Raw genomic sequence first — 27,658 nt, 5'->3', positions numbered from 1 at the left:
AACTGCATGTCAGCGGTCACTGACCCGAAGTGCCAAAGCGCTTTACAATGATGTCCTCACATTGATTAACTCAATCCAGTTCTGCGTAATTAAATGATAATCTTGTAGAGGTCATGAGACGGATCGATGTGTGAATGCATGAAATACGGTGCATGTTGTACAGGAGACGGTCCTTCTATTGAACATATAAGGCTACCACTATCTCCGCCAACATGGCAGTCTTTGTACCATTCCGGAAAATTATTCTGGTAACCTAAAAAAAATATTAAAAACTTTTTATTCATTCAAATGGCACTAAACCTGTCACAGCTAAACGTCAATGTTTTGTTGGCAGACGTCTAAGAAATCCGAAGACAGTGAAACAAGCCCATCAATCACATGGATATACTGCGGCTACACTGTGATAATAACAGTCAAATGATTCAATCAGTCTCTATGCGCCTGGGTAAATGGCTGGCGTTCAGAGTTTATCAGACGGATCAATGAGCTACGGTAATTAAAGTGCTAAGTGTCAGGGGGCGATCCATCAATACGTTACATGTGTGTCCGTCCCTACCCAGGTCTCACCAACCGCTCTGGAAGAACTCGATGGGACTGTAGAGAGATTGGGACCGTGAATGTGATAAGTTATTTGGAACATCGACAAATGTGGGATTGACCTGATAAATCCTTGGAATAATGCCAAGATTTAAAAAAATAAAACATTTCCTTAAAAAAAAAAAAAAAGGCTTTATCTGGGCACAATGTTCATCTGTGTACTCATGACACATTCTGGGGTATAGAAAAGCCAAAATAGCAAGAATAGCAGGAACATTACAGGGTATAAACCTATAGGGGATGAGCATCTACCTACAATTCTATATTATTCTCCTGCCCTGCAGAGCATCTCACCTGCAATTCTATATTATTCTCCTGCCCTGCAGAGCATCTCACCTGCAATTCTATATTATTCTCCTGCCCTGCAGAGCATCTCACCTATAATTCTATATTATTCTCCTGCCCTTCAGAGCATCTCACCTATAATTCTATATTATTCTCCTGCCCTGCAGAGCATCTCAAATAATTCTATATTATTCTCCTGCCCTGCAGAGTATCTCACCTATAATTCTATATTATTCTCCTGCCCTGCGGATCATCTCACCTATAATTCTATATTATTCCCCTGTCCTGCAGAGTATCTCACCTATAATTCTATATTATTCTCCTGTCGTGCAGAGTATCTCACCTATAATTCTATATTATTCTTCTGCACTGCAGAGTATCTCACCTATAATTCTATATTATTCTTCTGCCCTGCAGAGCATCTCACCTATAATTCTATATTATTCTTCTGCCCTGCAGAGCATCTCACATATACCTGCATACTATCCCCCTGTCCTGCAGAGCATTTAGCCTATAGCTCTATGCTATTCTGTTCTGCAGAGCATCTCACCTATAACTCTCTACTGTTTTCCTGTGGGTATTCATGTCTGTGGGCACTTTTCACATATCATGTGAACACCTTGCACCTGAAATTTCATAGATCTGAAACTTTGTGATGCTGCAATTGGCAATTTTCCGTGTGGGCAATTTTTCCTGTGGGCAATTTTTCCTGTGGGCAATTTTCTGGTCACCATAGGGGATGGGCCAAATATCCAACTCTGCTGACATCCTGAAGGGCCTGTTCACATTAGATGGTAATAGGATGATGGCTGATCAACCACTAATTGAATGATTCTCTGAATGCTTCCACCAATACAGCGTTTGGAAAAAATATTTTGTGAACTAATAAGTAGATTAAAATTTTCAACATGGACGACTTCTTTTCTGATACCGGCAGTCGGACATTGGTCAGGTAAAAGTTTTGTGCATGGTGGGCTTAAGCCAATAATGATCCAATCAGAACTTTTCAGAAATCTACTTCTAGATCTATAGTATATAAATAGCCTTGTTTTCTCGCATTGCTCTGGTCCCATTTATACGCAATTGTGAGCAAGCCCTTAAATCAAAATGGCCACACTTGCTTCCCATAAAAGCCCTCAGAACCTTTGGTCTTTATCAAACGCAGTTTTATCGTCTTAACTATTAAAACAGCATGAAAAGTGGAGTCTGCAGTTACCGATCGTATGTATATTTACTGGCGGTAATGTTCTCGGATGTATTCAAAATTCAAGAGGAAACTACAAAGCCCAACATGCTCACATATATATCACATTAAATGTGAAATGACAGCGCAAAACCCAACATTTACCTCAGAAAACATTACTCCGAGCTGCCTCCATAACCTGACTGCACTCCTCCTACAGACTTCATTTACTGTTAGGAGAGGAACAGAAACATGCCTGGGGGCTCAGCACGGGGACGGCAGAAGAGTGACACTACACTGGAGACTAACAAGTGCACACATGATTGCCAGTGGGGAGAAATAACACTCCGCCATTACTGAGCGAGACTGCTACAAACACCAGCAGGGCTGAGAGCTCCGACATGATCCAGACTGAAGGCCTGGGCACACTGGGCTAATGACAGTAATGGCCCCTCGTTACCGGGAACACATTAGCCGGTATTAATGTGGACACGTCACACAATGTGTCTCACAAAGAGGAACTGATGGAGTCCATTTTTGCGTCGCATGTGCCTGGACTGGTCTTCCATGCTCATTTCACGGGTACTCGGTGTCTTCTGGGAATACAGACTTCCCCATCACGGAGACAGGAGATGACAGTTGGTGCTTATACAGTTCTATTGAGAAGTGAAGCAGGTGGTCTGTGTCTCCCCTTACCCTCCGCCTCTCCATAGAATGCTATAAGCACCAACTGTTATCTCCTATCTCAGCAATGGAGAAATCTGCCTTTACTGAATACAGGTTTTATCCACAAACTCAGGATGAAAGATCAATTCAGGAGGAGAAATAGAAACAGATTTATGTAATAAGATATATTGTAGAGTTTCTTATTTTCACGTGTACTACTGATTTATGAAATAAGAATTAAAATTATGGGTGCTATTTTAGATATTTTTTGAATATTCTTTTGTGTTCCCTTTTTCGGTTCACTACTTCTAGGTAAATTTGGTTGCATCTCATTTACTTTGGATATTTCCCACATATTGTCATTAATAATGAATACATCAATCCACCTTATTAATATTTTGTTGTACATTACTATTGGGCTCAACCACCAGTCCATTTTTTTGAGCCTGTACTATTATGGATTTGTATTTTTTTCATTATATTCATGAATAAATTCAGATTTTATTGGAAGCTTACAATTTTTCCTGCCCATCTTTCGGATTGGGATTTTTTATTTTTTTCTGTGAAGCTTGTTCTTGCATCCGGCAGATATCGCTCTAAACTCATACAGGAACTGCTCGGCTTGGCGGAGCGTTCATGTTTTTTCAATGGGGAGAGCAAAGAAACCCACTGCCAGATTACTATGGTGGCGGCTACTCTCCCAGAGAACAAAACGTAAAGCCTTTAAATTCCAACAGCCAATCTGCCCCACCTTCTGCAGAGTTGGGAGGTCACCATACCTATTAGAAGGTTGGCTGATCCCCCCCCAAAATTGACAGGGTTACCTTTCATGATTATGGGGGAGGGGCCTTAAATGTAAGCAAGGCTAAAAGATATTTGTATAAGCAACAGACATCACAGATATGAGGATAGTCCTGATGGAAATGTTGGAAGCTACCAAAGAGGTAACATATGAAGGGAACCTTTACATGTCATTAAGGTAAAAACCGGTTACCTGTACCAATATGAGTGCCCATATCCAACCTTGAATCTTCTTAAGAAAGAAAAAAGGACCCAGGTGTAAACCCGGCAAGCATACACCAAAACACACTTTTGGCCTAGCTAGACACAGTAGAAGACTAGATCCCTAGAGAGAGCTATTAAACGCACCTCTGATGGTTTCTTCTCCTTCTGCCTGGTCCAGGTGTTTTTTGTGGTTGGCGTTTTGGAACATCTTGACCAGGATGTTGTGTGACCTACAGAGAGAACAAGCCATAAATGCGCAGAAGGTACAGCATATATCTAGTCATTGCACACTGGCCATCACATTAATGTCTTACTATCAGTGGTGTCAGAGTCATCGCTGCTTAACGAGAAATTCCTCTTCTTCTCTTCCATCTAAAAAACAAAAGGAAAATATTTCCTTAGTTGGACTATAATGTAATACTAAACGAGATACAGTTATCTGACTGATCGGGGGGGATTTGCCACAGACACAAGCAAATGGTTTTGAAGGCAGAGGTGGCTTAGGGGTACGGCTGACGGAGCTCATATATTCAATGTTTCTCACTGTAACTTTGAGGCTACGTTCCCACAATCAGCATTTGACGCGTTTTGAAGCTGCGTGATTTTGCTCCATCAACGTCTTACAGTTCCAGCAAAATGGATGGGATTTATAGAAATCTCCTGCCCAATGTGCTTCTATTTAACACTGTGTAAACCAACCTGCGGTGCGTGTTTCAAATCCAGAGCATGTCAATTTCTCTTGTGGGTATGATGCGTTTTCTGGGGGATTTTCCAATAGACTTATATTAGATATGGAAAATCTGCAGCATAAAGATGCCAGTGGGTTTTTAGCGCATTTCCACACTGGAGATGCATTAAAAACTCATGTAATCTGCACCTAAGCATAGCCATAAAGTTTTGTCAAAGAAAAAAAAAAACAGGAAGTATCAAAACCAAATCAGCTTTATTTAAAGCATAACACACAAAAAAGAGCAAAAACGCAGCACCAAAAACAAAATAAAAACATGGTAAAAAAGCACACACAAAACGCAATGAAAAAAGGGCAAGTAACCTAATCGGAGTAACAGGTGCAGAAATTCAGCAACATTAGGAACACAGCAAAGGCTCATTGTGAGAACGCAGCCTAAGCTGTAAAAGATTAGACATTTTTTATTGCTATTAGGGCACATTTACATTGATTGCTTGGAAGTAGAAATTGGAGTGTACAAGCTTCAAAATTAAACACAAAAAATGCTTTAAACCTTACTCATCCATGGTAAAACTATGTGTGCTGAATGTTCCATCGGTGCATCGGAATGCTACAGTCTATATACAACCTTATGATATGGATTTATTGGGGATAAACTGTAAGATAAACCGTAAAGGGAACCTGTCACCCCCAAAATCGACAATGAGCTAAGCCCACCGGCATCAGGGGCTTATCTACAGCATTCTGGAATGCTGTAGATAAGCCCCCGATGTATCCTGAAAGATGAGAAAAAGAGGTTAAATTATACTCACCCAGGGGCGGTCCCGCTGCTGTGGACATCGCGGTCCGGTCTGGGAGCTCCCGTTTTCTTACGATGACGTCCTCTTCTTGTCTTCAAGCAAAGTACTGAAGTCCGCAGGCGCCGGGAAAGGTCAGAGAGGCCCGGCACCTGTACACTGCAGTACTTTGCTCTGTCCTCAACAGGGCAGACACAGTACGCCTGCGCCAGAGCCGCATCGTGAAGACAAGAAGAGGACGTCATCCTATGAAGATGGGAGGCCCCGGACCGCGACGCCCATCGGACCACAGCGGGAACGCCCATGGGTGAGTATAATCTAACCTCTTGTTCTCATCTTTCAGGATACATCGGGGGCTTATCTACAGAATGCTGTAGATAAGCCCCTGATGTTGGTGGGCTTAAGGTACCTTCACACTAAACGATATCGCTAGCGATCCGTGACGTTGCAGCGTCCTGGCTAGCGATATCGTTCAGTTTGACAGGCAGCAGCGATCAGAATCCTGCTGTGATGTCGTTGGTCGGGGCTAGAAGGCCAGAACTTTCTTTCGTCGCTGGATCTCCCGCTGACATCGCTGAATCGGCGTGTGTGACACCGATTCAGCGATGTCTTCGCTAGTAACCAGGGTAAACATCGGGTTACTAAGCGCAGGGCCGCGCTTAGTAACCCGATGTTTACCCTGGTTACCATCCTAAAAGTAAAAAAAACAAACGCTTCATACTTACCTTCCGCTGTCTGTCCCCGGCGCTGTGCTTTCCTGCACTCACTGTGAGCACAGCGGCCGGAAAGCAGAGTGGTGACGTCACCACTGTGCGTTCCGGCCGCTGTGCTCACAGCCAGTACAGAGAAGCACAGCGCCGGGGACAGACAGCGGAAGGCAAGTATGAAGCGTTTGGTTTTTTTACTGTTAGGATGGTAACCAGGGTAAACATCGGGTTACTAAGCGCGGCCCTGCGCTTAGTAACCCGATGTTTACCCTGGTTACCGGCATCGTTGGTCGCTGGAGAGCGGTCTGTGTGACAGCTCTCCAGCGACCAAACAGCGACGCTGCAGCGATCCGGATCGTTGTCTGGATCGCTGCAGCGTCGCTTAGTGTGAAGGTACCTTTAGCTCATCGTCGATTTTGGGGGTGACAGGTTCCCTTTAAATGATCAAGATCATCTAAGACAAAATTATCTCCAGTCTCATGTGAGCCACATTTTATTTAATTCAAATTTTCATAGTAAAAGCCTTATAATGACCACCAGTCATCATATCGTGCTTGGTGATCAAAACTTAAAGGAGTTGTCTAATTAAAAGAAACACCCTCAGAAAGTCGCCCCAGGGATACTGTGCTCAGTGTCTTGGGAGCAAGGAGCAGAATTTCCAGGGGAACCCTTGGCCAGCCATGTATTTCTACGGCACAGGCTGCTGCAGGAGATACGGAGGATTACACAGTGACCATTCTGTTCTTACTCACAATGGATGGGGACCTCTTGCTTTAATAGAAAACCTTCATGAGAAACCTCTAAGCAATCAACCCTTTAAGGGCTCATACTCACTGCGAGAAAAATGGACAAGTGCAAACTGATAAAAAGAATCTCTGACTAATGTTATTCTATGTTTCCCTGCAGCTGAAATTTTTTTTTAAGATCAAATCAGACTGAGAAAAAATAGCATGTGTCTTTATTTCAATGTAAGGACTTTATTCTGGGTAGTTTTATTTAGAATATCACTATGGGGTTAGTCATGGGGGCGTCTCTCCATTACTCACCCCTTCTGTTAGTTGCCGCAGCAGAGTACTGCACATCCACTTCCTACAGATATGAATAGGAAGCAGATATGTAGTACCACGCCATAGTGCCAAGCCTTGGCCACCATGAGAAGATGGCCAGCTCCACAAGAGAGTACTCCCGGCCGGTGCCAACACCGGTGACTGATGATCGTCTGGGTGCCTTGGGCCGGCTGATCAGACATTGATGTTGTGTCCTAATAATAGGTATCAATAAAAAAAAAGTAATGGACAAAGTCTTTAAGGCTAGGCAGCACAAACCCAGAGAAAACTGCATGCCTTTAGAAAAATATTAAAGAAACACTAAATCTGGAAGTAAATGACACAAAGAAACACTTGCCCATAGTGATCAGACAACCCCTTCATCATTCCTCATCTCTTAGTCATGAGGAGGAAGGCTAAATGGCTTAGCTCTTGAAACATACAGCAGAATTCTTAATAAATATTTTAGTTTTAGTTGCAATACGAGAGAAAAAAAAAAAGGATCCAAGAATAAGCGGGTGTTGAGGGAGGACAGAAACAGATTTTTTCCCTATTTTCTGTTTAATGTTCCTTTGATAGAAGGCAAGTTTGATTTATTTATTTATTTAGTTTTTCTTTAATTGTTCTAAATTATGCAAACCAGGCAACCCTGCCGAAACCAACAAAAAATACAAGGAAAATTAAAGAATCTTTGGAGGCCCATTTTTGACAATTATACTCCATTTCTGCCTTACCAGGAGGTTCCAGTTTTAGAAATGAAAAATGGGCAAGAGTAGAAAAGAGGACAAGAGTTAAAAAGACGCTTCTGTCACTTACGGTAAATGCCATTCCAGTGCTGCCACAGCAATGACATACTGACCACACACGGGACTGCCTCAACCAAATATTGGGGTATGGCACACATTGGCTGCAGCAGTCGCATGTGCATATGGCCATATAATAAAGTAACAAAACATGTTTATTGGACACCACAACAAGCACATAAAAACACTTAAAATACACCAACGTGTAAAAACACCCCACTATTTCCTGATGGATAAACAACAAAGTTCACACATTATATACTGTCAAATCATCCTAGATATATAATCACATATAGACGAGAGCCTAAGTATATCATAAGAAAAGAGGCAATAATGTAATATAATTATCGTACATATAGTAAACAGTACACAAAATAAGAACTCCTAAATATAAATAGACTGTTTAAATCCAAGGATGATGAAGACATGCAAATTGTGTATCCAAAACTAAGATAGGGCTCAAACTACATAAATAGGCTCTAGTAAAACATAGCCTGAATGAAGAGGCTCCCCTATAGAGAATCTATAGACGGCTAACCGCCACAAGAATACTCAGCTGTGTCTGAGATATAATGAAGTGGAGCCAAAAAACCCAAGAGGCTAAGAAAATGCTGCAGAGCCACATGCCACAAATGCTTGATCAATAGACAGGAGGGGGTGTAAAGACCGAACCCCACGCGTATCGCCGCCGCCGCGGCTTCGTCAGAGAAAAATGAGAAAAATGAGAAAAATGAAAGCTCCTCCAGCCCATAAACAGTAATAAATGCACAGCACTTGGATGTGAGGCAGATGGAATCCTGTGCCGTTTTTCATGGACTCCCTGACTGACACTGGTCAGTTTGATCCATAAAAACGAAAATGGATATTTATTATTTTTCTCCGTGAACATGCCCATAGACTATAATGGCTACGTGTACAGTGATGGGAAATGTGCATGAAACATTAATGTCTGAATGAGGCCGAAAAGATACTAAAGGGATGTTTAACCCCTCTGTGACCTTAGACGTACTATCCCGTCGAGGTGCCCTGGGCTTATCTGACCCTGGACGGGATAGTACGTCATAGCCGATCGGCCGCGCTCACGGGGGGAGCGCGGCCGATCGCGGCCGGGTGTCAGCTGCTTATCGCAGCTGACATCTGGCACTATGTGCCAGGAGCGGTCACGGACCGCCCCCGGCACATTAACCCCTGGCACACCGCGATCAAAGATGATCGCGATGTGCCGGCGGTGCAGGGAAGCACCGCGCAGGGAGGGGGCTCCCTGCGGGCTTCCCTGAGACCCCCGGAGCAACGCGATGTGATCGCGTTGCTGCGAGGGTCTCACCTCCCTCCCTGCTCCCTCCAGCCCCGGATCCAAGATGGCCGCGGATCCGGGTCCTGCAGGGAGGGAGGTGGCTTCACAGAGCCTGCTCAGAGCAGGCACTGTGAAGGCTGCAGCGCTGCATGTCAGATCAGTGATCTGACAGAGTGCTGTGCAAACTGTCAGATCACTGATCTGTGATGTCCCCCCCTGGGACAAAGTAAAAAAGTAAAAAAAAAATTTTCCAAATGTGTTAAAAAAATAAAAAATATTCCAAAATAATGAAAAAAAAAAAAAATATTATTCCCATAAATACATTTCTTCATCTAAATAAAAAAAAAAAAACAATAAAAGTACACATTTAGTATCGCCGCGTCCGTAACGACCCGACCTATAAAACTGTCCCACTAGTTAACCCCTTCAGTAAACACCGTAAGAAAAAAAAAAAAAAAACGAGGCAAAAAACAACGCTTTATTATCATACCGCCGAACAAAAAGTGGAATAACACGCGATCAAAAGGACAGATATAAATAACCATGGTACCGCTGAAAGCGTCATCTTGTCCCGCAAAAAAAGAGCCGCCATACAGCATCATCAGCAAAAAAATAAAAAAGTTATAGTCCTGAGAATAAAGCGATGCAAAAATAATTATTTTTTCTGTAAAATAGTTTTTATCGTATAAAAGCGCCAAACCATAAAAAAAGGGTTAAGGCTAGGGTTAGGGCTAGGGTTAGGGCTAGGGTTAGGGTTGGGGCTACAGTTAGGGTTGGGGCTAAAGTTAGGGTTAGGGTTTAGATTACATTTACAGTTGGGAATAGGGTTGGGATTAGGGTTAGGGGTGTGTCAGGGTTAGAGGTGTGGTTAGGGTTACCGTTGGAATTAGGGTTAGGGGTGTGTTTAGATTAGGGTTTCAGTTATAATTGGGGGGTTTCCACTGTTTCGGCACATCAGGGGCTCTCCAAACACGACATGGCGTCCGATCTCAATTCCAGCCAATTCTGCGTTGAAAAAGTAAAACAGTGCTCCTTCCCTTCCGAGCTCTCCTGTGTGCCCAAACAGGGGTTTACCCCAACATATGGGGTATCAGCGTACTCAGGACAAATTGGACAACAACTTTTGTGGACCAATTTCTCCTGTTACCCTTGGGAAAATACAAAACTGGGGGCTAAAAAATAATTTTTGTGGGAAAACAAAAAGATTTTTTATTTTCACGGCTCTGCGTTATAAACTGTAGTGAAACACTTGGGGGTTCAAAGTTCTCACAACACATCTAGATAAGTTCATTGAGGGGTCTAGTTTCCAATATGGGGTCACTTGTGGGGGGTTTCTACTGTTTAGGTACATTAGGGGCTCTGCAAACGCAATGTGACGCCTGCAGACCATTCCATCTAAGTCTGCATTCCAAATGGCGCTCCTTCCCTTCCGAGCCCTCCCATGCGCCCAAACGGTGGTTCCCCCCCACATATGGGGTATCAGCGTACTCAGGACAAATTGGACAACAACTTTTGGGGTCCAATTTCTCCTGTTACCCTAGGGAAAATACAAAACTGGGGGCTAAAAAATAATTTTTGTGGGAAAAAAATTTTGTTTTATTTTTATGGCTCTGCATTATAAACTTCTGTGAAGCCCTTGGTGGGTCAAAGTGCTCACCACACATCCAGATAAGTTCCTTAGGGGGTCTACTTTCCAAAATGGTGTCACTTGTGGGGGGTTTCAATGTTTAGGCACATCAGTGGCTCTCCAAACGCAACATGGCGTCCCATCTCAATTCCTGTCAATTTTGCATTGAAAAGTCAAACGGCGCTCCTTCCCTTCCGAGCTCTCCCATGCGCCCAAACAGTGGTTTACTGCCACATATGGGGTATCAGCGTACTCGGGACAAATTGGACAACAACTTTTGAAGTCCAATTTCTTCTCTTACCCTTGGTAAAATAAAACAAATTGGAGCTGAAGTAAATTTTTTGTGTAAAAAAGTTAAATGTTCATTTTTATTTAAACATTCCAAAAATTCCTATTAAACACCTGAAGGGTTAATAAACTTCTTGAATGTGGTTTTGAGCACCTTGAGGGGTGCAGTTTTTAGAATGGTGTCACACTTGGGCATTTTCTATCATATAGACCCCTCAAAATGACTTCAAATGAGACGTGGTCCCTAAAAAAAAAATGGTGTTGTAAAAATGAGAAATTGCTGGACAACTTTTAACCCTTATAACTCCCTAACAAAAAAAAAAATTGGTTCCAAAATTATGCTGATGTAAAGGAGACATGTGGGAAATGTTACTTATTAAGTATTTTGTGTGACATATCTCTGTGATTTAATTGCATAAAAATTCAAAGTTTGAAAATTGCGAAATTTTCAAAATTTTCGCCAAATTTCCGTTTTTTTCACAAATAAACGCAGGTACTATCAAAGAAATTTTACCACTATCATGAAGTACAATATGTCACGAGAAAACAATGTCAGAATCACCAGGATCCGTTGAAGCGTTTCGGAGTTATAACCTCATAAAGGGACAGTGGTCAGAATTGTAAAAATTGGCCTGGTCATTGACGTGCAAACCACCCTTGGGGGTAAAGGGGTTAAGTTTTAAAGTTATGTTATTTTCAATGGATAAGAGACAACTTGCAGATTGCTGGGGGTCCAACCGACTCAAATGTCAGGTAACCCGGGACCAGGAGCTCCTTCCCTGCCCCTAACACTAGTGGGGTGCCCTAGCTCGCCCTATTTCCTGGGATACTTCTGAAGGTGAAGATGGCTGGGCCACCAACCTTGCCTTCTCTCCTGAATCCACCCTGTCTGTTTCCTTCCCCCACCCAGGGAAGAGGGAAGCTTCAGTGCACCGCAGTACACCAACCAGACGAACAAGGCAACACGAACAATGGCAACTGAAAAGACAAGGCATATAAATATTCACTCACAAATAGAGGAATGCACTGGCAAGTGGAGGATGGGGAAGAACCAAAGTGGGTGAAGGAAAGGGAATTATCACACTTACAAACCCACCTTACAAAGTCACTGATAACTCCTTCAAACTCCTCATATGAACACCTCTCTTCTAAGCCATGCAGCATAAGCTAGCTCTGACATGGGTTTTAATCAGGACACAGATTATATAGGGAGTAGGAGTGGCTATCCCTGCCCTGCTGTGAGCCTAGCCTCCCAGAGCTCACAACATGGACGATTAACCTCTGTACTGCCAAAAGAAATTAATACTTTAAGAAAAAGGTGAAGTGCTTCTTTTTGTGACAGGAGCAAACAGACGTTGTGGTCTTCTGGCTCATTTCTGTTGCGGTAACCCTGTGACACTAGGGCTATGAAGATCGATGGCTAAAGAGAGCGGTGGTTGATCATGCGCACTGCCTCTCCATTCACTCTAAGGCCGGTTTCACACGTCAGTGGCTCCGGTACGTGGGGTGACAGTTTCCTCACGTACCGGAGACACTGACTCACTTAGACACATTAAAATGTGTCTCTGCACATGTCAGCGTGTTTTCATGGACCGTGTGTCCGTTTGCAAAACACGGAGACATGTCAGTGTTCGTGGGAGCGCACGGCTCACACAGACCCATTAAAGTCAATGGGTCCGTGTAAACACGTACCGCACACGGATGCTGTCCGTCTGCCGCCTGAGGACCTCACGGAACAGCGCTACAGTAAGTGCTGTCCCCTATGTGTGGTGCTGAAATCGGCATTCATCCCTTCTGTCCTGCTCGGCTGAAAGCAGCGCTCGCAGGAGAGAAGGGATGAAAAATCAAGTTTTTGTTAAAAATAAAGTTTGGGGGTCATCTAATGCCTCCCACCCCTCCCCACCCCCCTTGCGCCCGCCTGCTTGCAGAGAAATACTCACCCAGCTCCCGCGATGCCTCCTCTCAGCGCCGCAGCTTGTCCTGTGTGAGCGTCACGTGGTACCGCTCATTACAGTGATGAATATGCGGCTCCACCCCTATGAGTTACTTTATTTTTAACAAAAAAAACTTGATTTTTTATCCCTTCTCTCCTGCAAGCGCTGCTTTCAGCCGAGCAGGACAGAAGGGATGAATGCCGGCTTCAGCACCACACGCAGGGGACAGCGCTGTCTCTCCTGCACGGTCCATGTGGTCCTCAGGCGGCACACGGGTGGCACATGGCTGCCGCACGTGTGCCACACTGATGTGCCACATGAGCACACGGATACACGGACACGGGTAACTCCGGTACCAGAATTATGTGGACGTGTGAGACTGGCCTAATGGGAGTGCCGAAGATCAGCTGAGTGTGCAATTAACAATCTCTGGCACTCACACACAGAATGAATGGGGCGGTAGTGCACATGATCAACCTCCGTTCCCGTTCAGCTGTGGCTCTTCAGAACCTTGTTTCTCTGCTTGATCTCCCAGTGATCAGAAAGTAATCCTTTTTCCCCTGGATAAGGGACAACTTTTAAGGGCTCATACTCACTTGTGCGAAACTCGGATGAGTCTCGCATGAAAATACCCGGCGCTGATGCCAACACTCAGATCAGAGCGTGTGGCCGCATAGGAATACATGCAGCCGCACGCTCCTCTCCTGAGTGCCAGGTGCAGTGCCGGGTATTGCCATGCGAGTCTGATCCGAGTTTCACACAAGTGAGTATGAGCCCCAATACTGAGAATGCCTCTTTAAAAGGAGTTCTCCTTTGAATGGCTCATCACACATACAGTCCAGAGAGAAGCTGTTAGTAGCTGTGTAAAGTAGTCTAGCATACAGTAAATACAAAGTTTCCTGTTTTTCTTCAGGTATAATGAATATAACATGTCATGGTGGGTGGGACAACCCCTTTATCTGCACCCGGTGACTTCATCTCCTAATCATACAGGCAAGGAAATAAGAATACCGCGTGCCGGAAGATGATTTAATAGCACATCTTGGCTGTCAGGGATGCAATACTGGAAGATGAATGACAACCTGTTAACAATGTATTGAGGTTTCTCTTAAACTCTGGCTGAAGGGGAAAATGAATATGAATGAAACGCAGAGATTTATCCAAGATTCCTACAGAGACTTAGTAATAAATATAATTAAGATATTTTCCATGGAGAGAAAAAAATGTGTTAAACAGAGAAGAAATATGAACACGGACAGGCCTATGGCATCAGAAAAGCAACCGTCCCCCCATGTAAGTACAATCAGAAAACAAGGATACAAAGTTTGGAGTTTTTTAAAAAAAAATAGAAAGAACAAACAGCCAACTAATGCCAGCTACACGTTACAGAAGCGACCTGCTGCGGACTCAGGCTCTGGGCCAGCGCTTGCTGTCTTTGGTTTTCTCCACTAGTAGATGTTGTCTTCTTAGTAATGGTGACTGCAGCACACAGAGGCTGGAGAACAAAGCAGGACCTTCTTGCCAACTTTTCATGGGGTAAGTCTTCAAAGCAGTGGCCCATTAATGGAGAACCCTTCTCAAATGCCAAAATAAAAACCACCCATATTCACCAATCCAATAGGCGAGTATTTGTTTTTTCATTTGGTCTGAACCACTTTATTACTTAGTATTTAGTAATATTACATTCAGCGATTAAAGGGAACCTGTCACCCCCAAAATGGAAGTTGAGCTAAGCCCATCGGCATCAAGGGCTTATCTACAGCATTCTGTAATGCTGTAGATAAGCCCCTGATGTATCCTGAAAGATGAAAAAAAGAGGTTATATTATACCCAGGGGAGTTCCCGCTGCGGTCTGGTCCGATGGGTGTCACAGTCCGGTCCGGGGCTTCTCATCTTCATAGGATGACGTCCTCTTCTTGTCTTCACGCCGCAGCTCCTGTTGAGGGCAGAGCAAAGTACTGCAGTGCGCAGTCGCTGGGCCTCTATGACCTTTCCGGGAGCCTGCGCACAGCAGTACTTTGCTCTGCCCTCAACAGGAGCTGCTGCGTGAAGACAAGAGGACGTGATCGTAAGAAGATGGGAGGCGCCGGACTGGACCGCCCCTGGGTGAGTATAATCTTACCTCTTTCTTATCTTTCAGGTTACATCGGGGGCTTATCTACAGCATTACAGAATGCTATAGATAAGCCCCTGATGCCGGAGGGCTTAGCTCTCCTTCCATTTTGGGGTGACAGGTTCCCTTTAAGTTTAATGTCAAATAGTTCCAGTTGGAATGTTCGTTTTTAGGTATCATGAGTTCATTATCTTACAAGGAGTCTGTAATGACTGCTTAAACTAAGCACAGGGGCTCAGTTAGCCATTGGATTGGCCTCATTCAGACTCCTGGTAAAGTCACATTGTTCAAGGAGGATGAGGGCAAAGATATACGCCAACAGAAAGATGCACTGGATGGTTTGGCAACGCCAAGGGTGCATCGCGTGACTGAGCTTGTTTTAAACAGTCATTCTGTGCTGACAGATGACAAATTCCCTTTAACCTTTTAGCACATGTATAAAATTGGCAATTTAGGCTCTTGTAGAAGTTATTTGTTCAAAGCTAATTGTTTTTTCATAAAATAATTACTTTTCAGGAAAACATATTACACCATGCCACATTGACAATGGCTTACAATGACGCCAAAACACTGCAGTGTGTGACAGCCAAGTTATTTTTTTTTTTTTTTTTTTTTTTTTTTTAATCAGGGAATCAAAAAAGAAGAGAGCTGGACCACTGGGTCGAACTATGATATGGGAGAATATGGTTTAAAGAAAAGTCAAGGGGTTCTGGGACAGACAACAGGAAACTACATTACAAGCTTGCTCTAAAGTTGGCCTTACACACAAGATTCGGCCATCTTGGCGCCCTTATACACATCCATGTGTTTTCAATGGAAAGAGCGGACAAAGCTACTGCCATACTCCTCTGGTGGCACGTCTTCTGTGGAAACACAAGACTTAGGCTTTGAATTTAGACTGCCTGAGCCTTCTCTTTTTCCAACATCATATGACAGGTGAAAATCAGAAGATCTCCATAATCTTTAGATGCTCCAACCCCATCATAAGCCAACCACAATGCTCCATTTTGTGGCCAATATGGTCATAATTGTGACTGAAAAATCACCTCGATAGGAATAGAAATAATAACTAAAAGGCCCGCTTCCACAGTAAAGGCGGCAGAAGACAAACATCTGATGTGTTTGGACAGATGATGGTGGGGAGACAGATCAGGAAGGGGAAATCTAAATGCTTGATCCATTAGCTTTCAAGGAAGTAAAATCCAAAAATCCACTGGCAGCGTCATTCTCCCCTGTAAAAACACCCAATAGCTTTGCCTAGTAGAGCACTTATGTGTATGTAGGAGTCTAGAGGTACGGTAACTGTTCAGCCGTATGTGGCGCCATAACAGCTGTTCCACATATCGGGGACCCACCTCACTAATACCGTTGTGCATGGCTGGTATGAGGGGTAGGCACCTGCCTAAGGTGCCATCTTCTGCCTATCCGAGAGGGATGCACTTGTGCTGATGGGGAGAATAAACTGAGGGGCTGTGCAGAGGGGAGGAATAAACTGAGGGATTGTACAGAGGGGGAAGAATAAACTGAGGGATTGTGCAGAGGGGAGGAATAACCTGAGGGGAGGAATAAACTGAGGGATTGTGCAGAGGGGGAGAATAAAGTGAGGGATTGTGCAGAGGGGAGGAATAAACTGAGGGATTGTGCAGAGGGGAAGAATAAACTGAGGGGTTGTGCAGAGGAGAGGAATAAACTGAGGGGTTGTGCAGAGGGGGGAGAATAAACAGGCACTGTGCTGATAGGGGGAATAAACTGAAGGGCTGTGCAGAGGGGTAGAATAAACTGAGGGGCTGTGCAGTGGGAATAAACTGAGGGGTTGTGCAGAGGGTGAATAAACTGAGGGGTTGTGCAGAGGGGAAATAAATTGAGGGGTTGTGCAGAGGGGCAGAATAAACTGAGGGGCTGTGCAGGGGAGAATAAACTGAGGGGCTGTGCAGAGGGGAAGAATAAACTGAGGGGCTGTGCAGAGGGGAGGAATAAACTGAGGGGCTGCGGAGGGGGGTATAATGGAAAATTAGGCATGGTACAGGCCATGGTTCATTAGGGCAGATGGTGTGACAGTTAGTCTAAGTTCACATTTGCGTTGTGCGCCGCAGCGTCGTCGCCGCAACGCACAACGCAAACAAAAACGCAGCAAAACGCATGCACATGCGGCGCCATTATTAAAGATAGGGTCGACACGACGCATGCGTTTTTTAAAAGGTCGGCGCCGCCCGAAAAATGCAACATGTTGCGTTTGCCGCGCCCAGACAGGTGCGCCCAAACGCCGCATGCGGCGTTAAACGCAACACAACGCAACACAACGCATGCACATGCGGCCCCATGCGGCGCCAATGTTAAAGATAGGCCCGCACGACGCATGCGTTTTGTTGCGGCGGCGACGCTGCGGCGCAAACCGCAAATGTGAACGTACCCTTATAGCTGATAATGGAAGACAGTTTGAAGGTCATATACCATAAGAGGCTTATTTAGGTTATAATATGAACAGATATTTTTTTTATGCAGAGGGCATTTTAATGACACTTATTTTAAAGTGCACGGTGTTGGGATGTGCTGCAAAAGACTGGAGAAGAGGGAGGTCTGCAGTGAATAGCAGTGGATGTGAAAAGTCATCATGGCATCTAGACAAGATAAAGATGAAAAGAAAGACAACTCCAGAGAAGCTGTAATCTATGAGGTACCTGGGTGTAAATGTTTATTTGGGATACGGACTAATTCTCATCAGTACTGTGGCTTCTGCATGGTTCATAGTCTGATGATGACGGTTAACAACTCCCAGCTTGATGACATTTTGTGAAAAAGGTAACAATTCGATATTCTAAGACAAGGGTGCACACAATTTTTGGGTCCCAAGGCCACTTATGGCATATTGAATGTACATGTAATAGTTCAATTTTTAGGGTCCACTCTACAGAAGAAATGCAGGTGGCCTTGCACTAGCTAGGCTATTTATATTGTAGTTTTATAAGCTCCAAAAACAGATGAGCTTTTTGCATCTACTATATAACTACAATGAAGAGCGAGATCCGCCATCTTTCCTTCTCACCAGTTCCCCTCAGGAGTGCTGAAAAGAGAGGAATTCTCAAGTTTTCAGATGCCCGAGATAGCAAGGAACAGAAGAGCATTGTGGGCGCAGGTTCTGAATCCCTGTCCTAGAATCCAAAAAGTATCGTAAGTATTTTCTGCAGAGAAAGTTGTAGCAGCGTAAGAGGGGGAAAGTTTTGCTTGTGGATTCCTACAGGCCGATGACATACACATTTCCTCCTCTTGTGGAGCTTTGGCATACTGCGCAGTCCATTAGTCGTAGCTAGTTTTTATAACAGACGTGCATTGTAATTACTCAGATGTGCAGAAGTGTAATTCTTCTCTTAATGACTTTACCCCAGAGCAAGAGCTATTCCTAGAAAGAGAAACCGATCCACCAAGGGGAAAACAAAACATGTTGGCAAGAAGGTACCGTAAGAACAAACTCTTTGTCGTCTATCTCCCTGCATTGTGCATGGCTCTGCGTCACAGTCACGCTTTATTACTAGTAAGTACACGAGCAACAATGGATTTTCTTACATCCTAACTACATATTAAGTGCACAAAGTCCACACAGGACTCCGCTAGAAGGTCAGGACCAACCTACCCAAATCTAAAACAAGAAACCTGGTACACCAGAGGGCAACCACAACAATGGGGCTAACGAGCAACTGCCCTTTTATTTTTTTTACTGTAAACTGTAATGTAAATTTGTAATTTATCTTATAAGCCAATTTTAGTGGAACCTGTGTAAAATTTTGCTGTATCTGTTTGGCAAGTACTTGGTGCCCAGGACTCAGTAATTGCACAGTCACTTGTGGGCGATCATACATATAATGCTACCACTAGCTAATAAAGCAAATTGAAATTTGCAGTAAAGTGAAATGGTTAAAAAAGGTTGGACGTGCAGTCACTCTAAAAGTTTGTAATGAAACATTGTTGCAACAATTATTACTTTTATTTTATATATTGGAGCAAAAATAATTGAACATAAACATTCTTGATTAATCACATCATACCATACTCACTTGGGCTGTCTCTACATTTCATTATTCTACACCAGGGGTGGGGAACCTCAGGCCCCAGGGCCATTTACGGCCCTCGATATGACCTTTTATCAGGTCCCCGAGCAGATTCTCAGGGACAGCATTGTTGGGCAGGGAGCTGTATTTTGACTGCCACAAGCTCATTAATTTCTTCTTGCTCTGTTAGCACACATACGCAGTGCTCACTACTGAACACTGAAGGGCATGCAATGAAAGATTACGTCCTGACACCAGTGCCAGAGTCAGATGTACTGTGTGGGCGGAGTTTGTACGGCCCCCGAAGGATGGTATAAATATCCAAATGGCTCTTGGTACAAAAAAAATTCCCCACCCCTGATATACACGGAGGCTTAGTTCACGTTTTATTTGTCTAACATGGAAAGTATAATTGCGAGTATTTCTTTTCATAAACTACTGTGTCCATAGGCACCCATGCATCCAGTGCAGACATGGGCGTAAATACCGTGGTTGCAGAGGTCACCATCACAGGTGATGGGCCCGCCGACGTCAGCACATTCAGCTGAAGAGTATAGTGGCGCACAGACATCTCGGGTCTGTACGCAATACATGCTGCCGGCTAATCAGAGGCCAACAGCTGATGTTGACGTGCACATGACTGGTGACATATGGCAGTGACGTCTTGTGCTCTGGTCGCCTGCACGCTGAAGTCAGCTATCTGCTTCTGAAGAGAGGATTGGATAAACCCTATTTTGCAGATTGTAAGATGCACTCCAAATTTTAAGAAGAAAAAAAAAATAGGAAAAAATAGGGAAAAAAAACTTTTTTTTAATAAAATGGTGGTACTTCTTATAATCCATGCGTCTTATGGCTTACCGAGGGTGGTGGCTGCGGTGAAGTGAGATCTCAGGGTCGCTGCTAGAGAAGGCAAGAGTGGAGCGTTGCTGCAGGCCGAAGGCTGGGATGAGGGGGTATTCGGATGTGTGGTGACCCGCTACGTGTGGCCTCCCATAATGTGGTGGTGCACCATCTTGGGTGTCAGGTCCAAGCATTCCTACATGAACAGTTTCCTGGAACGTGGATTGATCGTCGTGGGCCAGTTGAAAGGCCACCAAGGTCTCCTGATCTGACCCCCTTAGGGTATGTGTCCACTTTCAGGATGGCCGGCGGTATCGTCGGAGCGGCTTTGCCGCTCTGCGGTAAGCCCCGCCCCCTTCTGGGACGCGATGATGCCGGATGTGTTCATAGCACACATCCGGCATCATCGCACCCATCGCATAGGGCCCTGTGCTATATCTTGTGGCGACGCAGCGTCGCCGCAAGATATACGGACATGCTGCGATCTGAAAAGACGCGCAGCATGTCCGGAGTCGCAGGGCCGCCACGTGCGTGTTAACTCGCATAGTGGAGACGGGATTTCATTAAATCCCCTCCACTATGCTGTAACATCTGGACGCTGCGTGTCTGACGCTGCGGCTCTATGCAGCGTCAGACACGCAGCGTTTCCTGCACGTGGAAACATACCCTTAGACTTTTATCTTTGGGGTCATCTGTAGGCAATTGCCTATGCTGTGAAGATACGAGATGTGCAGCATCTGAAACAATGGATACTGGAAGCCTGTGCTAGCATTTCTTCTGAGGTGTTGCTATCAGTGTGTCAAGAGTGGGAGAAGAGAATTGCATTGACAATCCAACACAATGGGCAGCACTTTGAACACATTTTATAAGTGGTCATAAATTTGTAAATAACTCATGAAATAATAAAGTTACGCTAACACCAAGCACACCATTGTTTTTCTTGTGAAATTCTCAATAAGTTTGGTGTTACATGGCCCTCTTCCCAATGAAAAAAATAAAGTTGGATCCAAAATGGGCGACTTCAAAATGGCTGCCATGGTCACCACCCATCTTGAAAAGTTTTCCCCCTCCCATATACTAATGTGCCACAAACCGGAAGTTGATATCACCAACCATTCCCATTTTGTTTAGGTGTATTCATATAAATGGCCCACCCTGTACTTATGAATGACACTATCCATTTTATCATGTGATGAACTGGAAAGTGGGAAAAAAATTCCAAATACGTTGAACTTGCAAAAAAGTATAATTGTTTTTAGGGGCTTTTACCAGCTTCCAGTAATGTCATGACGACAGAGTAGCATCTTCTTTTCTGCTCTGTTGACAGAGCATCACAGTCGACATCATGTGGATTGACAGTTAACTCCCCGTCGACAGTAGTCGGAAGAAGAGCCGGTGCCGGGTATAACATGCTGGTACCAACCGGTTTGTTTGTTTTTAACTATGTACTTAAAAACTAACAAACAAACATACACAGGATAATCTGTTTAACTATATAAATAAACAAAGTAAAAAAAAGTATACTAAGTAGTACACATTTATTCACATATAGTTAGAAATGTCACAGCCTTCCATTGGAGGTATATGCCAGGAGAACCGTATATACTTCTCGACAGTCTCTGCTCACATCTTGTTTTCAGGCTAAAGGCCCCTTCACATTAAGCGACGCTGCAGCGATACCGACAACGATCCGGATCGCTGCAGCGTCGCTGTTTGGTCGCTGGAGAGCTGTCACACAGACCGCTCTCCAGTGACCAACGATGCCGGTAACCAGGGTAAACATCGGGTAACTAAGCGCAGGGCCGCGCTTAGTAACCCGATGTTTACCCTGGTTACCATGCTAAAAGTAAAAAAAAAAAAACACTAGATACTTACCTACCGCTGTCTGTCCTCCAGCGCTGCGCTCTGCTTCTCTGCTCTCCTCCTGTACTGTCTGTGAGCCGGAAAGCAGAGCGGTGACGTCACCGCTCTGCTTTCCGGCTCACAGCCAGTACAGGAGGAGTGCAGAGCGCAGCGCTGGAGGACAGACAGCGGTAGGTAAGTATCTAGTGTTTGTTTTTTTTTACTTTTAGCATGGTAACCAGGGTAAACATCGGGTTACTAAGCGCGGCCCTGTGCTTAGTTACCCGATGTTTACCCTGGTTACCAGTGAAGACATCGCTGGATCGGTGTCACATACGCCGATCCAGCGATGTCAGCAGGAGTCCAGCGACGAAATAAAGTTCTGGACTTTATTCAGCGACCAACGATCTCCCAGCAGGGGCCTGATCGTTGGTCGCTGTCACACATAACGATTTCATTAACGATATCGTTGCTACGTCACAAATAGCAACGATATCGTTAACAATATCGTTATGTGTGAAGGCACCTTAAGGAAGATCTGTGACCAAGCACCTATTACAGGCTGTTACTCAGATGCAATACAAGATTAGTGATACAGCACGAGGAACTTATTCATTTTGGTTCATGTAATATCATATCCAGTCTTGAACCAAAACACCTTGTAGTAAAGTACACACATTATTGGGCTGTCTGTGTGCCAGAAAATCAAATCTACACCAAAAATATTAAGACTTTTTGAATTTGAAGAGAGAATGAAAAAGTATTCCTCGGCTTATACAATTGTGGTCATTATTATTGGCGCCCTTGATCACTTATTACAAAACTAGATGGTTGTCCGATTCTAACACATCGGGTATTCTAGAATATGTATGTAGTTTATTTATGAAGATTTTAGAATAATACATTGAATACACAGGATTCGACCGGCCGCGACCAATTAGCGAAGCGTGGTTCAAATCCCACGCCAATTCGCGGCCAGACTGCGCCTGTCGCTGATTGTTCGTGGCTGGCCATGTAGTATATAGCACAGCCACGTAGTATATGACAGCCCACGTAGTAAATAGCACAGCCCGCGTCGTATATAGCACAGCCCGCGTCGTATATAGCACAGCCCGCGTCGTATATTGCACAGCCCGCGTCGTATATTACACAGCCCGCGTCGTATATTGCACAGCCCGCGTCGTATATTGCACAGCCCGCGTCGCATATTGCACAGCCCGCGTCGCATATTGCACAGCCCGCGTCGTATATTGCACAGCCCGCGTCGTATAATGCACAGCCCGCGTCGTATAATGCACAGCCCGCGTCGTATAATGCACAGCCCGCGTCGTATAATGCACAGCCCGCGTCGTATAATGCACAGCCCGCGTAGTATAATGCACAGCCCGCGTAGTATAATGCACAGCCCGCGTAGTATAATGCACAGCCCGCGTAGTATAATGCACAGCCCGCGTAGTATATTGCAGAGCCCGCGTAGTATATTGCAGAGCCCGCGCAGTACCACGCACGTAGTGTATAACACAGGCCATGTAGTGTATAACACAGGCCACAAAGTGTATAACCCAGGCCACGCAGTATATTGCACAGCCCGCGTAGTATATTGCACAGTCCGCATACTACACTGTGTTCCAAATTATTATGCAAATTACATTTTTCTCGGATTTTCCTAAATGGTCGGTGCAAATGACAGTCAGACTAATAAAAGTCATCACCCGTTAGATTATACATTGAATTTTATTGAAGAAACCTCCCAATGATAACAGTATAATCTCCAAAATGAATAAAAACTCAAAATGCACTGTTCCAAATTATTAGGCACAGTAGAATTTCTAAACATTTGATCTGTTTTAACCCCTTCATGACCCAGCCTATTTTGACCTTAAAGACCTTGCCGTTTTTTGCAATTCTGACCAGTGTCCCTTTATGAGGTAATAACTCAGGAACGCTTCAACGGATCCTAGCGGTTCTGAGATTGTTTTTTCGTGACATATTGGGCTTCATGTTAGTGGTAAATTTAGGTCAATAAATTCTGCGTTTATTTGTGATAAAAACGGAAATTTGGCGAAAATTTTGAAAATTTCGCAATTTTCACATTTTGAATTTTTATTCTGTTAAACCAGAGAGATATGTGACACAAAATAGTTAATAAATAACATTTCCCACATGTATAGTTTACATCAGCACAATTTTGGAAACAAAATTTTTTTTTGTTAGGAAGTTATAAGGGTTACAATTTGACCAGCGATTTGTCATTTTTACAACGAAATTTACAAAACCATTTTTTTTAGGGACCACCTCACATTTGAAGTCAGTTTGAGGGGTCTATATGGCTGAAAATACCCAAAAGTGACACCATTCTAAAAACTGCACCCGTCAAGGTACTCAAAACCACATTCAAGAAGTTTATTAACCCTTCAGGTGCTTCACAGCAGCAGAAGCAACATGGAAGGAAAAAATGAACATTTAACTTTTTAGTCACAAAAATTATCTTTTAGCAACAATTTTTTTATTTTCCCAATGGTAAAAGGAGAAACTGAACCACGAAAGTTGTTGTCCAACTTGTCCTGAGTACGCTGATACCGCATATGTGGGGGTAAACCACTGTTTGGGCGCACGGCAGGGCTTGGAAGGGAAGGAGCGCCATTTGACTTTTTGAATCAAAAATTGGCTCCACTCTTTAGCGGACACCATGTCACGTTTGGATAGCTCCTGTGTGCCTAAACATTGGCGCTCCCCCACAAGTGACCCGATTTTGGAAACTAGACCCCCCAAGGAACTTATCTAGATGCCTAGTGAGCACTTTAAACCCTCAGGTGCTTCACAAATTGATCTGTAAAAATGAAAAAGTACTTTTTTTTTTCCACAAAAAAATTCTTTTCGCCTCAATTTTTTCATTTTCACATGGGCAGTAGGATAAAATGGATCATAAAATTTGTTGGGCAATTTCTCCCGAGTACGCCGATACCTCATATGTGGGGGTAAACCACTGTTTGGGCACTCGGCAGGGCTCGGAAGGGAAGGCGCGCCATTTGACTTTTTGAATGGAAAATTAGCTCCAATTGTTAGCGGACACCATGTCACGTTTGGAGAGCACCCGTGTGCCTAAAAATTGGAGCTCCCCCACAAGTGACCCCATTTTGGAAACTAGACACCCCAAGGAACTTATCTACATGCATAGTGAGCACTTTGAACCCCCAGGTGCTTCACAAATTGATCCGTAAAAATGAAAAAGTACTTTTTTTTCACAAAAAGATTCTTTTAGCCTCAATTTTTTCATTTTCACATGGGCAACAGGATAAAATGGATCCTAAAATGTGTTGGGCAATTTCTCCTGAGTACACCAATACCTCACATGTGGGGGTAAACCACTGTTTGGGCACATGGTAAGGCTCGGAAGGGAAGGAGCGCTATTTGACTTTTTGAATGAAAAATTATTTCCATCGTTAGCGGACACCATGTCGCGTTTGGATAGCTCCTGTGTGCCTAAACATTGGCGCTCCCCCACAAGTGACCCCATTTTGGAAACTAGACCCCCCAAGGAACTTATCTAGATGCATATTGAGCACTTTAAACCCCCAGGTGCTTCACAGAAGTTTATAACGCAGAGCCATGAAAATAAAAAATAATTTTTCTTTCCTCAAAAATGATTTTTTAGCCTGGAATTTCCTATTTTGCCAAGGATAATAGGAGAAATTGGACCCCAAATATTGTTGTCCAGTTTGTCCTGAGTACGCTGATACCCCATATGTGGGGGTAAATCACTGTTTGGGCACATGCCGGGGCTCGGAAGTGAAGTAGTGACGTTTTGAAATGCAGACTTTGATGGAATGCTCTGCGGGCGTCACGTTGCGTTTGCAGAGCCCCTGATGTGCCTAAACAGTAGAAACCCCCCACAAGTGACCCCATTTTGGAAACTAGACCCCGAAAGGAACTTATCTAGATGTGTGGTGAGCACTTTGAACCCCCAAGTGCTTCATAGAAGTTTATAATGCAGAGCCGTGAAAATAATAAATACGTTTTCTTTCCTCAAAAATAATTAATTATTTAGCCCAGAATTTTTTATTTTCCCAAGGGTAACAGGAGAAATTGGACCCCAATAGTTGTTGTCCAGTTTCTCCTGAGTACGCTGATACCCCATGTGTGGGGGTAAACCACTGTTTGGGCACACGTCGGGGCTCAGAAGGGAAGTAGTGACTTTTGAAATGCAGACTTTGATGGAATGGTCTGCGGGCGTCACATTGCATTTGCAGAGCCCCTGGTGTGCCTAAACAGTAGAAACCCCCCACAAGTGACCACATTTTAGAAACTAGACCCCCCAAGGAACTTATCTAGATATGTGGTGAGCACTTTGAACCCCCAAGTGCTTCACAGACGTTTACAACGCAGAGACGTGAAAATAAAAAATCATTTTTCTTTCCTCAAAAATGATGTTTTAGCAAGCATTTTTTTAGATTCACAAAAGTAACAGGAGAAATTGGACCCCAGTAATTGTTGCGCAGTTTATCCTGAGTATGCTGGTACCCCATATGTGGGGGTAAACCACTGTTTGGGCACACGTCAGGGCTCGGAAGTGAGGGAGCACCATTTGACTTTTTGAATACGAGATTGGCTGGAATCAATGGTGGCGCCATGTTGCGTTTGGAGACCCCTGATGTGCCTAAACAGTGGTAACCCCTCAATTCTACCTCCAACACTAACCCCCCCACACCCCTAACCCTAATCCCAACTGTAGCCATAACCCTAATCACAACCCTAATTCCAACCCTAACCCTAAGGCTATGTGCCCACGTTGCGGATTCGTGTGAGATATTTCCGCACCATTTTTGAAAAATCCGCGGGTAAAAGGCACTGCGTTTTACCTGCGGATTTTCCGCGGATTTCCAGTGTTTTTTGTGCGGATTTCACCTGCGGATTCCTATTGAGGAACAGGTGTAAAACGCCGCGGAATCCGCACAAAGAATTGACATGCTGCGGAAAATACAACGCAGCGTTTCCGCGCGGTATTTTCTGCACCATGGGCACAGCGGATTTGGTTTTTCATATGTTTACATGGTACTGTAAACCTGATGGAATACTGCTGCGAATCCGCAGCGGCCAATCCGCAGCCAAATCCGCACCGTGTGCACATAGCCTAATTCTAAAGGTATGTGCACACTGCGGAAAACGCTGCAGATCCGCAGCAGTTTCCCATGAGTTTACAGTTCAATGTAAACCTATGGGAAACAAAAATCGCTGTACACATGCTGAGGAAAAACTGCATGGATTCCGCATTCCGCAGCATGTCACTTCTTTGTGCGGATTCCGCAGCGGTTTTACAACTGCTCAAATAGAAAATCGCAATTGTAAAACCGCAGTGAAATGCGCAGAAAAAAACGCGGTAAATCCGCCATAAATCCGCAGCGGTTTAGCACTGCGGATTTATCAAATCCGCAGAGGACCAGAATACGTGTGCACATACCGAAACCCTAACCCTAGCCCTAACCCTAACCCTACCCCTAGCCCTATTCTAACATTAGTGGGGAAAAAAAAAAATTTCTTTATTTTTTTATTGTCCCTACCTATGGGGGTGACAAAGGGGGGGGGTCATTTATTATTTTTTTTATTTTGATCACTGAGATATAATCTATCTCAGTGATCAAAATGCACTTTGGAACGAATCTGCAGGCCGGCAGATTCGGCGGGCGCACTGCGTATGCGCCCGCCATTTTGGAAGATGGCGGCGCCCAGGAAGAAGACGGACGGGACCCCGGCAGGATCGGTAAGTATGATGGGGTGGGGGGGGACCACGGGGGGGGCTGGAACGGAGCACGGGGGGGGGGAATCGGAGCGCGGCAGGTGTGGAACGGAGCACGGGGGGCGTGGAACGGAGCACGGGGGGCTGGAACGGAGCACGGGGGGGT

General features: G+C 44.4%; 1 protein-coding gene across 1 annotated transcript in view; it reads right to left on the bottom strand.

The window, feature by feature from the left end:
- The window catches only part of JADE2 (jade family PHD finger 2), a 374,376-nt gene that overhangs the window by 290,053 nt on the left and 56,665 nt on the right, over positions 1-27,658 (bottom strand). The window contains exons 2-3 of the mRNA XM_069763847.1: positions 4,051-4,108; positions 3,881-3,966 (exon numbers count right to left, since the gene is read on the bottom strand). Coding sequence (XP_069619948.1) covers positions 3,881-3,966; positions 4,051-4,108 — 144 coding nt within the window. The remainder of the gene's footprint in view (positions 1-3,880; positions 3,967-4,050; positions 4,109-27,658) is intronic.

Source organism: Ranitomeya imitator, chromosome 4 (genome assembly GCF_032444005.1).
Source record: "Ranitomeya imitator isolate aRanImi1 chromosome 4, aRanImi1.pri, whole genome shotgun sequence".
Classification (NCBI taxonomy): domain Eukaryota; kingdom Metazoa; phylum Chordata; class Amphibia; order Anura; family Dendrobatidae; genus Ranitomeya; species Ranitomeya imitator.
The sequence above is the reverse complement of the archived record's forward strand: the minus strand, read 5'-3'. Positions and strand labels throughout refer to the sequence as shown.